Raw genomic sequence first — 13,599 nt, 5'->3', positions numbered from 1 at the left:
CTGACAAAAGAAAGTTACCTATGCCAACATGTGCTTCTTGTATCATGCTCACATCATTAGCACCATCACCAATTGCTAATGTTATAGGTTTCTCTGGAGACGTTTTTAACAGTCGCACTACCTGCAGGAGAAAAAAAAAAGGGCAGAATTTTTTCAGATTAGACAGATAGCCCACCTACAAATCATGCCACTAATTCCCAAGTATCTTAGTACCTACCTGTAAATATAATTAATTTGTTTTATGAATGTGCACGCTTGTGTAAAAAACTTTTTTTTGCACATCACATGCACAAATGCATTGCTCCTTTAGAAAAGCTGCTTGCTTTGGGGCACAAGCCCTATTTAAACATTATGCCTGCCTTATTTTGCTATTCTTACTTAGATGTTTTTACAACTCTTAATTTGGTGCTTCATCTTACAAAAGAGACAAGTAAAAGTTGGAACTGAAAATTTACTTAGGGAGCAATCTAGATTTAAAGTCCTTTGGCAGACATGCCCAGATTCTTCACATTTTCAATTAATAGAATTGATCAGTGTAAAAGAGGAATCTGAAAAAACCCCAATGTATTAGCTCAAAGATCAATACATGCTGTTATTATGGAAAATTGTTTCCTTTTAAAGAGACTTCACTATCACCAATGGGTATTCTCATTTGGAAAAGTCAAAAAAGATAAGCCAGAAAGAGAAAAAAAATTGTTCACATACAAGGCTCTACAATTCCCAAACAAGCAATGATATCCTGCTCTATGCAGAAAGGAAATGGATCTTTAATGTAAATGCCAACAATATTCTAAACAGAAAGAAGTTAGCTGAGGCTTTTGGTTAATGAGAATTAGTAATTTATTAACCTTGCAGAGAGCTCAAACTAAAGGTAAAGGCTTCACTAACTCAGTCATGAACGGGTTGCAAAGGTAAAAGGTGTGAATGCAGATCCAGAAGGCTTTCTAAAACCAAAGCATTCAACTATGAAAAAACACTGCATTTTCCCCCTGAAGGTCCAGAAAACCCCAAGTGGAAATAATCAGCAGAGCAACAACTGCCTGATGTAAGCAGACACAAACAACTGTATTCAAATAATTGAGTTCTAACTGGCAGTGTCGGTACATTGATTCACAGGAGCGGTAACTCGCTTCCCACAAGGAACACAACAGTGACTGAATACAGTCTACAGTTCAGAGAAATCCACCCGATTGTGGGAAAACATTCCCTAATTGCAGGTATTAATATTCAAGTTTAAAGGTTCCCCATTCCTAAGGGGTAATTATTTCAAGTACATTTAGCATTAGATCTTAGTAAGCGGCCTTGAAGAGCCAGCAAGGGTGCAGTATGTCACCCAGATCAGTCCTCGTGAGATACCGAAGACTGTGGTAATTCAGCCAAACATCTACGCGAAAAGGTCAAGACAAATTCTCTGGCAAATTTTAACAGCAGCAATCAGCAGCAGCTCTGAATGACTGACTTGAAAGATGTTTAAAAAGGTTTCCGAGCCGTAAAATATACATAAATAAGCAGTGAGACTTCTAGCCATGTATTAACTAAAGTTAAAAGAAAATATTCAGGAAATACTAAGCTGAGTTCCAGTTAACCTTAAAGTAAATCTTAAAAAAGGGTACCTGCAGCAAAAAATCAAATGCAAGGCTAAACTGCCATACACTTCCCTCCCACGTTATACAGCATTTGTCTCGGTGATTTACATACTTCAGTATTTAAAATGGAAAAGTCACTGCCATCAAAATTAGGTTTTACTGTACTTCATGACAAAACACAGGAGATAAAGAAGATTACCTGCTGGACAGAGTAAGAATTAAGGAAAGCATTACTGGCTGCTATCTGCCAAATCTGGCAGTACAAAACACATTATAAATCAAGTTAAATTACAAAATAAGAACAAGGACACAACATAGACAAATGACTACACCTTAAAGAGGGGGATGGCAAAAATTCCAGCTAGAGAAGTGTATGCTAAGTGGACACATTCAACAAATTGGTTTTCTCATATTAGTTACAGACAATTTCATTTTAACATTTTATTGAAACTAGTATTAACTAAGTTTTATACACAGCTGAACAGTTGTATAATGTGATTCTAAAGACTGCATTAAAAACCTAGCTAAATGCTGGAAGCAGGAAAAGTGACCTCAGAACAGGTCACTCATGCTATAGTAAACCAGCCTGCCCTCTTTTACACATCTAGTACCTTACATAAGGGCTTCCTAGTGCTTTAAGGTAAAAAGGTCTTTTTTCCTTTTCTTTTTGACAATGTGTAAAAATAAGAGTGGGCAACAGTGTCCTTTCAGAGGTTTAGTATTACTGGAAATACGTGCAAAAAGCCGTGAAAGAATACAGGTAAGCTAAAAGTATAATAAATTAAGCACTACCGTAATAAAGATATACTATTGAGTATTTGTCAAAAGAAGAAGAGAAGCATAACATGAAGACAGAAAGTTTCAAAAGGAAAAAGTAAGTAGGATAGCTTTTCAGGGCTCGGCTTTCTAAAGTAAAAAAAAACAAATCACAAAATCTGAATTTGAATTTTATCTAACCTCTATTTGAGTAAAATGAAGTAACGTGAAAGAAAAATGGTCTTAGAAGAGAACATTAACGTAAACCTTCCCTGGAGACTAGGCCTCAACTTCCCTTCCCTTCTACTTCCTCCTCAAACTTGGGTATTTTTTAAATCTTTAGAGAAGCACATTTCTTCCCTACAGCTTAATGAATTTTCAGTTTAGTGTCTTTGTTTTGGAGAAGTGATGGAACAGGCAATGCAATAAGCCTGCAGGAGATCAGGATAGCTACTGCCTGACAGAACACTCAAGCGACTGATAAAAGATTAGTCTTGCACGGTGGCAGTATTGCGATTCTCTCCTCCACCCAATTGCATGTTTTCATAAATGCATATAGAAGCTTCTGAGCAAACTACTCTAGATCAACTGAATTGAACAAGGTTTCAGAAGTCACACAAAAAGGTCAGGCAAACAAACAAAGCAGTTCCAAAAATCCTTGCCACCTCAAAGCATGACAAAAATACTTGACAATCCTGATAATATTCTCACTTACCTTTGCTTTCTGAAGGGGTGCCATGCGACAGCACAACACTGCAGAACAGTTTTTGCAAACTTCCATGAACAGTTTTTCATGTTCCCTGAGTGCAAGAGAGAGGCTGGTCCCATCCACAACCAGTCCATGCTGGATAACGTGGTCTTCCTTTATTCTATTCAGGGACAGAAGTGTCAGCTTTGTAACAGCGTGATGGAAAAATTTAAATGTTTTGACTCACTATGTGGTTGCCCATACAATAAACAAAGAAGTTAGCCTGTTAGACAGACTGCTTCTTCAAGTCTGTTATTATATCACTAAACAATTTTTTTAAAAGGCAACTTCATGTGTTCGGCACATACCTCAAAGAGACTGTCATAAAAATTGAAAACAGAAGAAAATCAAGCTAAAATCATCAGTGAGATAGTGACATCTCAGGTTATTTTACCTCTTGGCTAGCTGCCTCAGTTGTTCTGCACACGTACTGTCTGACTTGTGTTGCACAAGCTCAAGGATGTTCATGGTTCTATGAAAGTGTCCACATGATAAACTGACACTAACAGCCGTTTCGTGTTTATCTCCAGTGAGTACCCACACTTTGATACCCGCCAGCCTGAGTGCTTCTATAGTTTCTTGGACTTTCTCCTGCAGTCTAGAAACAAGAAAAATCTTCAATAACCAATCAAAAACTTTACAAAAACAAGTAACTCCTGTTACTCCTGTAACCCCACTGTCACAATCATTTCAGACTGCATTTCCAATGTTGTATGTATTTTCAGAGAATCATAGTCTGACAGATAACATTCTGTTACCAGCAACAAAATGAAAGCCTTATGTAACAAAAAATGAACGTTAATCCTGCTAAGTGATCAAAAATTTGTAATAAGCATATCTTAATTTAGTTTAGGCGCCATGGCTGCATTTGAGAAGGTTTAGAACAGTCCACAACAATTACTACCTACTGCGGTACACGAAAAGCTTCTAAGTGCTCTACCTGTACGCTCCAGTGCACAATACACCCTCTGACTCACAGAATACACGCTTTGTAAAGGAGCTATGTGTAGAAGTTCTCCCAAGTAATCAGCCATTACCCTAAATATTTACTACAATTATTCTTTCACATACATTAAATCTCTCCTGATGAAGTACACTGTATGTCATTGTTACTAAGTAAAATCAGTTGGTATGACGTGTTTTGAATGCTCCTCAATTCAAAGGGTGCTAAACATACTAAACAAGAACAGCGCAGAATGTCTGGTTGTGGCAGGACAGTTTTTCATGGCACATGTCGTATTTCAGTTATAAATCCTAAACTCGCTATGTTTTTGAGTGTAGTTATCAGAAACTCCTTTGCATACTTGTCTTCTACTCCTGTAGCCCCAAGTAATTCCAGATCCCTTTCTATGAAGTTGAATACATCTGCTAATCTTTCTTCCCGTTGTTGTAAGGCAGTCCTGGCCTCATGAAGGCGTTTGCCAATTTCTTGATACTCCTCAGGTGTGAATCTTCTGTAGGCTATGCACAAAGTTCTTAGTCCTTTCTGTGAGAAAATAAAAGACTACATTCAGAGTAGACAAGATTCTGATCTAACAAGAAGGTGTCACCTGCAATTTGTTCTCTTCAGGTCACAAAGTTTATACCGGAAGAATTTTCTCCCAATCAGCTGGGCAAGCATCTGCACTTACCAAAGCAAATTCATCCACATGTATCCTTGTTTTGTCTATTTCTCCACTCTTACTACGAGGAAGAATGGAAGATTCTGCTCCCTTTGTGAACAAAAGCTTTTCCCCTAAAAAGCAAAACAGAACAGAAATTAAGAATACATACTATTTAAGAGGTTCTCAGCTGCAGCTTGTGCAACTTCTGGTCACTTACCGGAGGGACTCTCTACAATGACACTCATTCGTCTGCGATTTGGATCAAACTCCAAAACATGAAGCAATTTATACCTGTATTTTGTGTTTTAATACAAGAGGAAAGGGCAAGAAAACTTTTTTAGAAATAAATTTCCAAAGACAATTACTTATAAATACGTAACTTACCCCGCAGAGCCTTCCCCAAAGTGTCATTTTTTTACGGAAACTCTAAAAGTAATGCTACCACTGCTGAGCAACAGTCACTGTCACCGGTGTTTGTGCAATTGATTACTTTTCATCACTTTATATATATTTAATTCCATTCTATAAAAATAAAAGGTTCTACCAATAGGAATAGCTTCCTGAACACCAGCTTTACATCTAGAGATTACAATCAGCTCCTTCCTATTCCTGTATCCTTCTATCATTGCTTCACACGCAACTTTGAAAACTACATTTTGTTTCTATCACTTATAAACAATCTACACAGTCAAAAAAGACTGTCGTTCCCTGATAGCTGGACTATTTTTTTGTTATAACAATAGTTTAGAAAATTAATTTTAGACATTTATATTTAAAGTACTGCCAACTAACTGAAAAAGATCAAATGGATAAAAGATGCTATGACATACTGAAAATACACAGCTAATAATATTTCTACTAATTTTGGGAAAGTTTAAAATATGCAATTACATTATGCATACATGAGACTGACTCTGGAAACTTTTAGAGCTTAAAGGACAAACTGTAAGACTTGAATAGGCAATGCAGTTTTCCAACTCTACTACGGTCTCAACCTTTGAGGAACGCACAAAGATGTGAACTGTTACAATACACAATGACACAGAGTAACTCACAAAAAAATCTTGCATCTCAGTTTAAAATTGCTAAGGAATAAGATGCAAGCTGACTTGGAAGACATCAAGGGACAAGCAATAAAAAGAGCATGCTGTGGAAAAGCGAGGTTTCTTATGACAGAGAGGTTTAAGAGGAGAATGTTATGTTAATCTTCACTTTCCTGTCCTTCAAAAGAAACAAGGAATAAAAATGAATACCTTTCTGGTTTTCCAAGACTTTTTACTTCCATACTGTCCCCACTAGTTCCAGTAAATACTACTCCAACCCTACAAGGAAAAGAAAACACACATCAAATCATCACTTATAGACATAATGCCTACTGATCGTTGGGGGTGGGGTGAGAGAAGAAAGGAAAAGGAAAGGAGAGAGGTTCCTACACCCCACTACTGCACTCTATTTCTAGCGAAAATGAAAAATGCCCACTTTCTCCAATATTTTAATAGCAACATACTTTGACCACTGTGGTTCATAATTTCTTAAGGATTTCCATAAATATTTTAAACTGTCACTTTATGATATGCCTAGGGTTTTTGTGTGGTTTATTTTTGCACGTCTTCATAGTAAACTGACAGTGCCAGGCCCTGGCTTTACCATCTTTCTGAGCAATTTTTAAGGTTGCTTTTATTATGAATCGCCTGCCCTAGTAGGCAATTTCTACACTAGATAGTTTTGGCAGTACATCTCACCGGCTTGCAGCTTCAACTAAAGCTTTCTCATCTGGTGAAGAAGCATAATACTCTAACGGTGATATTATTCCATTGGCATGCCAGGGACCATCAGCACTATCTGTTTGATCTGCATTGACCTGCACTGTATGACAAAGACAAACTGCTTTCAAGAAGAGTTCTTCCTCTTTCATCTAGAAGAAAGAAAAAAAACTTTATTTGTAACATTCATTTATCAACCCAGTTTTGAACATACTTAATAAAAAAACTGTTCTTAAAAATCTGCCAAGTATTCCAGGTTAAATAATCACATCTCAATGTGTTTAATATTGTTTGTTCAATAACATGCAATAACGTCAAACTATTCAGAAATTCCCTTTTAAAAAAAAAAAAGCTAATGCTAGAAGACTATTTCTCTGAAATAAAACGCTTTCTATCTAGGATGCCTAATGGTGGGAAAAAAATGTGTCTTACCAAATTATGTCTATTTCCATCTGGAGAATCTTCAGAAAACCCCTCTGGAGTTAGTTTACCATTGACCTCTTGGTATTTTATGCCATTAATGGAACACTCCCGAAACTGCATCTCATTTTCAGTTAATGTACCAGTTTTGTCTGTAAACACATATTCTACCTTTTGTAAAATAAAAGAAAACACAGACTTAGAGTTGCATGTATTTGTTAGAAGAAAAAAAAAAATCTCGACTCACACTCTTCACTACATACCTTTTTTTGATCATGTAAAAATTTTAATTTCTGTCATCAGATAATTACAGCTTATTTTTAAATTAATCAGAAATCAAAGCACAACCAATTAAAAAGTCTGCAGCAATGGATTTTATTATTAAAAAAGAAGAAGAAAATAGAAGGCAAAATCACCCCAAACAATGTATTTTTTTACTCTACCTGGCCCAATTCCTCATTGAGGTCTGAAGTATTTACTTGTGCTCTCTGGTTTGTTTCTTCATGATAGAGGTCAAGATCCCAGCCAATAAAAAAAGATCCAAGAAATTTCTGCATCTCAACAGTCACATAAAGTGAAATAGGTATGATAAAATTGTAAAGTACCAGAAAAGCAAGAAAATCTGAAATAAATCTCAGGATCTACAAGAAAAAAAGAGAAAATGTAAAAATTACTGCAGTCATAAGGTGCAACATGGTTATTTATGTTTCAATATGCATGAAAAAAAGACAAACTGACAGAGCTGGAGGAGACTAAGTCCCGTGTACATACGAACGAGAACACGCACAGTGACAATGCAGGCACTTGCAGGTTGCCCTAGTAACGTGCCTTCAGACTGATGCAATAAGACTGCCTTAAGCTGTGACTGGATATTTCAGTTCTCAAGGTCATTAATTTTTGTCCTTTCTACTGAATCTGTCAGGAGGGTTACCAATTCATATTAACTGTAATGCTGATCCTGTCTCAAAACAAGTCTCTTCAAAGAGACTGGTCTGAAAAAACTCATATGCTCTCCATTCCATCAAAGAGCACCATTCACAGGCTTTCCTCAGGAACCATAAATGGTGAAGGCAAACTGCTGATTTTCCATGTTGTCAGAGGAATCTGAAAGTATTCTGTATTGGTTTAGGGCAGCAGAGCAACAAGAGGGTTCCTGTCTACTGGCATTCCCCAGTGACATGGGTGATCCAGACTACACAACACGAGAGATCGTGTGGATTTCAATGACATAGACTTCTTCTATGCCTCTTCAAATCACTGTGTTCAACACATACGTTTCAGGTAAACAGCTATGTAACAGGGTAGAAATTTCTGTTTGTTAGGTATGACAATTTTAACAAACTCTAAAATGCAACATTACAGTCTCTCTGAAGTCTCTTTTTCATTTGCACAACAAACTTAGCATCTAAATTGTACTTTGGGAATACTTACCACCACTTGAATATTGAGTTAGGGAGATCAGAGATGAGAAAATGTGGGATACCTCTTTCAACTCTACCAGATATAGGTGTAGGAGAACATTTTGAAGAAAGGGAGTATAAAAGTAGTTAACAGCTTCCAAAGCTAAATAATGTCTGTTCTTCCTAATTAGGGAGTGTTGCTATAATTAATAAAAGTCAGCACCAACAATCAAGGTGTCTGACAAAACCTCAGGAAGTTCTGTGCCTTAAGAGATCTTCCAAACCAAACCAGAAAAGAGATAAAGACTGAAAGCGGTAATTCATGTAAGAGAAGATATACTGAGAAGAAGTGACAATTACTAAGGTTAGCAAATTTCTTCAAGCACTGTCTATTAAATAACAACCTGCACAACACAGGACAGATAACAGAGAATGCACTCCAAGTAAGGATGTCAGCGTATTGAGCAATGTAAAGCAGATTGTGGAAGTAAACAATGGAAAGAGAAAAACACAGACATGATATAAGGAGAGTGACACTGCAGAACAACAAATGGTTCTGTGTGCTCCTGAAGACAATGGTAAGGGAATGGAAAGAATGAATAAATACTTATCCTGATTCTACTCAAAACTGAAAAGGTTCCACAGACTAGTCTAACTTACGTAGCAACTACCTGAAGTTAAGAGGAGCCAAGGATTCACTTGACTGACCACTTCAAACAGCTGAAAGTGCGTTAAGTAGGTGCAGGTACTAAAAATAGAAAGTCACTAAACAACTTAAAAACTTTTATATTAATTTAATATTTTGTGACAGTGACACTTTTAAATAAGATTATTTTAGAATACATTGAAAAGATTTTGGTAACTGTAGTGATAACCTGAATTAATAATTTCAGACGCTACACAGCACTGAGATAAAGATATTTTTCCAGTCAAACCACAAAAATACTTTGCATGACAAGATTCTGAGAAAGTTGCATATTCTACTGAAATGCCAGTAAAGTCTTAACTCTCCCTGAATCAGACATTCTCTCACGTTACTTCTTTTTCCTTCCTGAACCACCACGTACTAACTGTAGATTTCACTCTACTTGTGAAACAGAACAGAACTCTACTGACTTGGGATTTGAACCTTTTTGCACACATGGCACCTAGTGAGCACTTTCAATTATCAACTCTCTGGGAGATGGGGAGGGTGTGGGTGTTAAACATCTGACACCACATCACATGTGAAAACTGGATTTCCAATTCTTCTGTGCTTTGAAAATCCCCTCTACTACTTAGAATCAGCTCCAGCCAGCTCCTGAACTGCTTTGGAAGAAGGCAGACTCATACAGAAACAAAAAATTAAACAGAACACAGAAAAATAGGAATGAATAATTAAAAAAAAAAGACACTTATGACAACTGCAGACCTAAGGAACACTTCGAAGCATCCCTCCAATCTCTGCAGAAAAGTGAGAAGGCAAGCAGGAGCTTGAGCAAAATTACAGCCTGAAAACATCGAACGATCTCAACATCACAGAATGTCCAAAATGCCTGAACTGTAAAATCACTGCAACGCAAAGTGCACAAGGACAGCCATCCTCCTCCTCTTTTCATTTATGGAATGACAAAATATACCCAAAAGAATAATAACTATAGTAAGAACACAGAATATCAGACATACGTCTTAACAAAACCCAAAGTTTTTAAAAAGCCTGGCATTTTCATAAAGGAAGAAAAGACCAATCAATAACAGAGGTAAGATATTTCTACACAAGGGTGAGGCTACATAGGACTAATGCTCTCAAAAATACTGGGACAACAGCATACAGACTTGCAAGTGGATCACGGGGTAATTACATTTATATCCAAGAATAGAGACATAATAAATATCACGTTCAACATACAGTGGTTGAGGGTTCCTCAGATATGCAACTGGGTAGAATGACATTACCTTACTGCTGTTTCTTTCATGCTCCGTTTTTTCATTATACCAAGGCTCATCCCATTTTTCTTCAGCTTGCCATGCATACTTTAAAATAGTGCTCAGAATGGCTTCAAAGAGGAGAATCATTAGATAAATAATCAAAAAGGAATTCATGGACCTACAAAGAGGCAAATAAAAAAAGCAACCTCAATTTATTTTACTTAATCTATTGACACAGAGGCTACATGAATTGACCAAAAACTTAATGGACAATTATTTTTTTAAATGTATCCTGTGTTTGATATGGATGTAAAGTTTCTATGTGATGAGCAAGCAACAAAAGTGACAAGAAGTCCTACATCTCACTAAGATATACTCTACATATAGCAACATGAAGACTAGATTGAGGTGCAAGAATACCCCAACAGCTGACTTGTATCATACCTGTTGTTCAAGATTCTGGGAGCTGACTTATCCTTCTCTTCTTCCCCAGTTATCTAGCAAGGCTGTGAAGGCAGTATAAACCACCACACAGTGGAAACCCACAGCATCTTTTTCTCTAGTTAGAAGATCACTATCATGTGCATCTGATTATTTAACCCAGGCCATGCCATATCAGGATAGAGTCAAACTTGCCTCTACTCTCTGTAATGCTAGCCACACCAGCTTTCCACCCTTTGCTTTGATGGCTGAACTTTTCTTGTGCACTCTACGGTTCTGTTTGTATCTGGCAATAGAAGATTAATCAATCCCATGTTTGCAAAAAAAATGCTAGGGGGCTATCTCAGATTTTTTCTAATTGAAATAAAGGCAGCATATCAGAACTTCTTTTCCTGTTAAAATAATTCACAAGGTTGAACATATAAATCTCTATTATAGTAACCCTATCCTGTAACTATGAGCAAAATTTTTAAAATGGAACCTGCAACTTCGCTAGAAGCAAGATTCATTGCCAAACATATCTGGATAGACTATATCCTTTAAAATGTGTGAAACAAAGCTATTTTCCATTATATCAAATACTAGGATTCAGGACAAAGATTTTGAAGTGTTTAAGACTCCATTTCAATCCGTCCTCTTTACAGGCATGATGCAGTTTTACATTAAAGGATGCAGAGAACAGCAGAGGCTAGAACTGTTGTGAAAACCATCTCTGAGCATCTGGTTCAAGCAGCATTTCACCTATCATTACGTGATCTCCACATCTCAAAAACAAACCTCCCAAACTTTTTCTGCTTTAGCTCTTTTTAGGCTTAAGTATTTCAACTTTGCACACTACCGAAAGAATCGATAAAGGATGAAATACCAAGACACTGATTTTATCTTTATAGCTTCCTACTGAAGGCAAAGCAGTTATGCTGTCTTCCCTTGCCTAAAACCTAGTGACGAGAGCATCGGGGTTTTACAGTTACTGAGGAAAAACTAAATTAAAACTACAAATAAGAAAGATATTAGAAAATAAACATACTTTTCTACTGCTGACCGTTTCTGAGATTTACTCTTGTAATTTAATGCCATCTTTGTCTCCATACCTGTATACACTGCAACACCTGGGAAGGAAGCGGGGCAGGGAGGGGGAATAAAGAGTTATACTTTATTTTTTGTATATATACAATTGCCAGAATTTTTCATTTTAAGAAATATAGAATAAAATCAAGACATGATATTAATTTTCAGTACAATGGTGAGACAGTATTTTCTAAGCATTTGCAATATTCTGCTACAGTAAGACAGTGCCACCGAAGTAATTTTAACACCTACTAAAAATGCTGCTCCTTATGATGACTGCACTGCTCTTCAAAATGTATTTTATGGAAATCAGAATGGTAAATCTCAGGAGAAAGTTTTGAACAATAGGCAAGAGTAACACCAGTAATTTATCCATTGAAGTAGTTATTCCTTTATCAAACCACTTCAAATATTTTCACAGAGCAGAGCTGGAACTTTATACCCTTACGAGATTCTTCAGCATAATACCATTACTTTAATCTACAATCATATCCCCCTCAGGCAACAAGTCAGCAAGATTATTACAACTTCTTCAGCGCAAGTAAAATTAAACCACAGTTCATCAACATGTTTTAAGAGAATACTCTTTAAGTATTTAGATGTCTACAAACCAAATATTTCTTTAGTGTTTTTTAATCTTGCTCCACGAAGTAAGAGACTTTCAGGTCCAAGAGGTCTAAAGAGAAAGAGACATATCCGCATTTTAAAACTAGTTGGTTTGTATTTTGTAGGACTAGTGAAATCCAGTTTCCTGTGCAAAGTTGTTCTATATCCCCTATGAATTCCTACTGCGACAACTCCAACCCCGCCCTCATTTAGGTCCACCTTCAATCCTCTTACCCCTTTCAGCACACCTCACCCACACATCTCCACAGAGCTCTCTGTTTCCTTTCGCGTCTCCTTCGGTCACGGCCACACCTTCCCACCCTGTCCAATATCCCGTAATTAGCGACTGAATTAAATATACCAAATGGCTGGTTCAGAGAGACCTGCAAGTTATTTGAGAAGCCAGCAGGCAAAAAACCTGTTGAACTCACAGTGCAACGGAGTGCTATTTCAGATTTGGCTGTTTTACTTATCTTATTTCTACCCCTCTGTCAAACTGAAATGATCCAGCAAGTTCAGAAGCTATGACACCAGAGAAACAAAGACAAATAACTAGATGGACCCACCACCACCACAACAGTGCAAGTTCTGCTTCCTAACACAAGAACAAAATTTCATAAATGTTATTTCCTCACATCTATTGCTCCACAATAATACATTCATTTCATCAGATAAGTTAACTGTAAACAGTGCTGTAAAAATAAAGGTCCACTCAGAATCAAAGTTCATATAAGGTTAGAGCCGTATGTTCTACTCCAGCAGCTGTATCATCTTTAGAAATTGCTGGCAGGGTTGGCTTGCAGGGCGGAAAAAAAAACCCACAAAAAGTGCAGTCACTATTTTTGCCAGTGTTTCAAATACTGACATACTGGGTATAAGCAAAAGAATTAAAGATCATAGTCCTTGGGTTTGTGTTGCTTTTCCATTAGCTGTACCGCAAGCAGTCCGTGATATAAACAAAGCTCTTAAACTTCAAAGTTCCTTTGAAAGCATAACCTGGAGTTACTCAAAAAAACAAACTCCAAACCCACACCACACCTCCCAGAGTTAAACATTTAACTGAAATGTTACTGCAAATGCGACAGTTACCACCACAAATAGCAGGTGCACCCATTATACACACAGACTATGATAGATTCTTTAAACTACACATACATATGTTAATATTTTAGGCTAGACTGAAACTTTTAGATGTAAAATTGAACTAAATGCTTCAAGCATTTAACCTTTTCTTATAAGTAACCTAATGTACATTTCTGGATTCAAGTGGTTTTTGCAGTTTGTAAAAACCAGTCTGTC

At 36.8% G+C, this 13,599-nt stretch overlaps 1 protein-coding gene across 6 annotated transcripts in view; it reads right to left on the bottom strand.

Moving 5' to 3' along the window:
- Positions 1–13,599, bottom strand: part of ATP11B (ATPase phospholipid transporting 11B (putative)) — a 72,903-nt gene that overhangs the window by 31,207 nt on the left and 28,097 nt on the right. For all 6 annotated transcript variants that reach the window (XM_056358316.1, XM_056358321.1, XM_056358322.1 and 3 more), the window contains exons 9-21: positions 12,306–12,370; positions 11,654–11,735; positions 10,213–10,363; positions 7,321–7,518; positions 6,890–7,048; positions 6,437–6,609; positions 5,948–6,016; positions 4,912–4,985; positions 4,722–4,825; positions 4,395–4,576; positions 3,485–3,688; positions 3,058–3,211; positions 19–121 (exon numbers count right to left, since the gene is read on the bottom strand). In XM_056358316.1, the coding sequence (XP_056214291.1) occupies positions 19–121; positions 3,058–3,211; positions 3,485–3,688; positions 4,395–4,576; positions 4,722–4,825; positions 4,912–4,985; positions 5,948–6,016; positions 6,437–6,609; positions 6,890–7,048; positions 7,321–7,518; positions 10,213–10,363; positions 11,654–11,735; positions 12,306–12,370 (1,718 nt within the window). The remainder of the gene's footprint in view (positions 1–18; positions 122–3,057; positions 3,212–3,484; positions 3,689–4,394; positions 4,577–4,721; positions 4,826–4,911; positions 4,986–5,947; positions 6,017–6,436; positions 6,610–6,889; positions 7,049–7,320; positions 7,519–10,212; positions 10,364–11,653; positions 11,736–12,305; positions 12,371–13,599) is intronic.

The sequence above is a fragment of the Falco biarmicus genome, chromosome 13 (genome assembly GCF_023638135.1).
Source record: "Falco biarmicus isolate bFalBia1 chromosome 13, bFalBia1.pri, whole genome shotgun sequence".
Taxonomy (NCBI): domain Eukaryota; kingdom Metazoa; phylum Chordata; class Aves; order Falconiformes; family Falconidae; genus Falco; species Falco biarmicus.
This window is presented reverse-complemented; position numbering and strand designations above follow the sequence as displayed.